Below are 3,351 nucleotides of genomic sequence, written 5' to 3'. Positions count from 1 at the left end.
TTCTGTTAAAAGTATATGTCAGCAGTCACACCCTAGTGGGAAGGATTAAAAAAATAGAGAACACCAGAGCATGTTTGTAAGCGGATGAACTTAATCTAGAAGTGTGGAGGAAATTAATGATATAAAAAACAGAGGGGGGGGGTTGCTATCTAAAGAGCTAAATTCCTTCTTGAGACGATTAGATATGGGCTTCAGAAAATAAGAAAAAGAATACATGTACAGTGCTTATTTCTTTTGTACAATTACAGACATGTTACATGACTTAGTTAAACTTCACAATGATCTGAAAAAAAAAAAAAAAAAAAACCAAAAAATTTCACAGTGACTCTATGCTGTGGTATTATCAAGAGCTGCATCCTACCGATTAGGAAATTGGGAGCACAGATTGGTTAAAGGACCTGTCCAAGGTTACCCAGGGAGTGGATGATGGACAAACTGGCTCTAGCTTCCCTGTGGTATATTCAGTGGAGTTGAAGGCATCACCTGAGCAAGGACCAGTTATCAAATTCTGGAAGGAGCAGCATGTGACTGGTTTACTTGTTCTTTGTAGTCACATTTTGACCCTGTTATATTTGACATTGTTCCTCAGATCCAATTTCTGTGAATTTTTTGTGAAGACTGGACAATACGACAGAGTCTGTGATGAGGAACCATTCGGCAATTACAGCGTTCATCCTGCTGGGTTTGACGGATGACCCACAACTAGAGATTTTGGCTTTTATCTTTCTGTTGATCACATATTTGTTAAGTGTAATTGGGAATCTGACCATAATCTCTCTCGTGCTGGTGGATTCTCATTTACAAACAGCTATGTATTTTTTTCTTCAAAATTTCTCTTTCTTAGAAATCTCATTCACAACTACCTGTGTGCCCACATACCTCTACATCATCTCAAGTGGGGACAAAACCATCACCATCAAAGCCTGCTTCAGCCAAATCTTTTTTATTGTCCTCTTTGCAGCTACAGAATATTTCCTCTTGGCTGTGATGTCCTATGACCGCTACGTGGCCATCTGCAGACCCCTGCACTACATGAGCATCATGAACAGCAGAGTCTGCAGAAACCTCATCCTCTGTTGTTGGGTATCTGGCTTATTGATTATCCTTCCACCCCTTGGCCTGACTCTCCACCTGGAATTCTGTGACTCTGTTATTGACCACTTTTTCTGTGATGCTTCTCCAATACTGAAGAATTCATGTTCAGATACATGGTTCATAGAGCAGCTGGTTGTATTCTGTGCTGTATTGACCTTCATAATGACCCTCGTGTGTGTAGCTCTGTCCTACATATACATCATTAGGACGATTCTAAGACTATCCTCTGCCCAGCAAAGGAAAAAAGCTTTTTCCACGTGTTCTTCCCACATGATTGTGGTGTCCATCAGCTATGGCAGCTGCATTTTTATGTATATTAAACCTTCAGCTAAGGATGAAGTGGCCCTTAATAAGGCAGTTTCTGTGCTCACTACGTCTGTTGCCCCTGTGTTGAACCCCTTCATTTATACCCTGAGAAATAAACAAGTAAAGCAATCTTTCCATGACACTCTGAAAAGATTTATATTTCTTTCAAAGAAGTAGCAGAACAGCATCCTGAGGACTCGAAATAAAATGAAATACATATCATTGGAATATGGATGGAGATTTGAGCCCCGATAATGATGTTTGTGGACAGGCATTAAAGAAAGTTGAGAAGATCTAAGAAAGAATGCTGAAGGGACCCAGGATTTTCCTACTCCCCTGAAACAGCTCACATTTCTATATCTGCATAATCTACAGGCCAACAACTCTGCTTAGCATTCTCAAATTCATTAGTCATCAGTCTCGCATGTGTAAAGTATTCTGGCCATATCACTGGTTTTCCCTCTTTGCAATAAAACCTGTTTTGAAGTGTCTCTGTTTTTCAAGAGAAGTACATTACTTTTCAGAAAATGTGAGTGGCTTTAATCTTCACTTTATGCTTGTCAATACTGCCTCACTATAAATAATATGTACATTTGTACAAACTTAGAATATTTGGATATCCCTGTCCCTTCCTAGCTGAATGTACTAAAGTGAGGATAAAAACAACTGGCGAACCCCCTAGCAATACAAAACAGTGTAACTACATAGTCTTTAGAGTTTGTGGCTAGGTTTCCTCCTCCTCTAGTAATTGTTGTAAGAACACCTAGAAGAGCCGGATACAAAGCAAAAAGCATTGGCTTAAAGCATCAGATGCTGGTGAAACAATGAGGATCAGAGGGTCCAAGAATCTGCAGAGGGTATAACTGTTGAAGGGTGAGCTGAGGGTATGTAGCTACTTTTGCCCTTAGAGGCATTTTCAGAGTCATACGTATGGTTGGTTAAAAGATTGTTTCAAATTCTTCAATGTCATTTCCTCCTCATGAGATGTAATTTACTTCCACTTCCCTTTCACCTGGCCAGGTCTATGCTTTGATCATGGGTATATGGTAGAGGTGAAGTTGTATGACTTAAGAGATAAGAAGCTTTGCAATTTCCATCTTCTTTTTTGGAACACAATCCTTGGGGAAATCCAGGTGCCCAGTGAAACGTTTGAATACCCTGAAATTGCCAAGCAGTGAGGAAGCCCAAACTAGCCCCAGGTGTTAGGGGAAACACTGATCAAAACGACTTGCCCTGGGCAGACACGATAGTAGCCACTTGCGTGAGTTATCTTACAACAGGAGATCCTGGCAAGGAATGCAGAACTAACAAGCTAGCACGAACCAGAGGAATTTGAGAAAGGTCAAAAGGAGAGAGGAGACTCCAGTCCATATGTCCTACCAATCTGCCAGAATCCTTCTCGCTGGAATCCATCTTGGCTGAGCGATGTGCCTGCCACCAGCAAGGACCCTGAGTCAGACTGCTTGGCCAGAGACACCCGGGAAACTAACCCCAACTCCATAAACCCCGAGACTGTGAGGCACGTGGCAGAGCAGTCCTCCTGGGTTCCCTTACCTTGCTGTGGTCTGCCTGGGCGCCCCTTCCTAATAAAGTCTCTTGCTTTATCAGCATGTGTGTCTCCTCAGACAATCGGGCCCTGGAAGAGGTCCCCCTTCCCGCAACACATGGAGAGACCTTAGAGAGATGCCTGGTTAGTGCTATCTCTTCTAGCCGTCTGAGCTGCGGTGTCACACACCCGACTGAGCAAACCATCTTGGATAAACAGCCACTGCAGCCTTCTTCTCATTCCAACCCCAGTTGCCATCTGATTACAAGTCAATGACAGATCCACGTGAGAACTGAGACGGAGTCCCCCGAACACTGAGCTCCCCTGTTGAGTTTGTGATGGACCCCTCTGTCCAAAGCTTTATTCCCTTTCTTGTCCCCCCACCCCGTCCCCCGTGGGATTGA

General features: G+C 43.0%; 1 protein-coding gene across 1 annotated transcript; it reads left to right on the top strand.

Annotated features, from left to right (window-relative positions):
• Positions 1 to 642: 642 nt before the first annotated feature.
• Positions 643 to 1,578, top strand: LOC130833374 (olfactory receptor 6C2-like). The gene has a single exon (XM_057702968.1). The coding sequence runs from the start codon at positions 643 to 645 to the stop codon at positions 1,576 to 1,578; it is 936 nt and encodes a 311-aa protein (XP_057558951.1).
• The last annotated feature ends 1,773 nt before the right edge of the window (positions 1,579 to 3,351 follow it).

The sequence above is a fragment of the Hippopotamus amphibius genome, chromosome 12 (genome assembly GCF_030028045.1).
Source record: "Hippopotamus amphibius kiboko isolate mHipAmp2 chromosome 12, mHipAmp2.hap2, whole genome shotgun sequence".
Taxonomy (NCBI): domain Eukaryota; kingdom Metazoa; phylum Chordata; class Mammalia; order Artiodactyla; family Hippopotamidae; genus Hippopotamus; species Hippopotamus amphibius.
The sequence above is the reverse complement of the archived record's forward strand: the minus strand, read 5'-3'. Positions and strand labels throughout refer to the sequence as shown.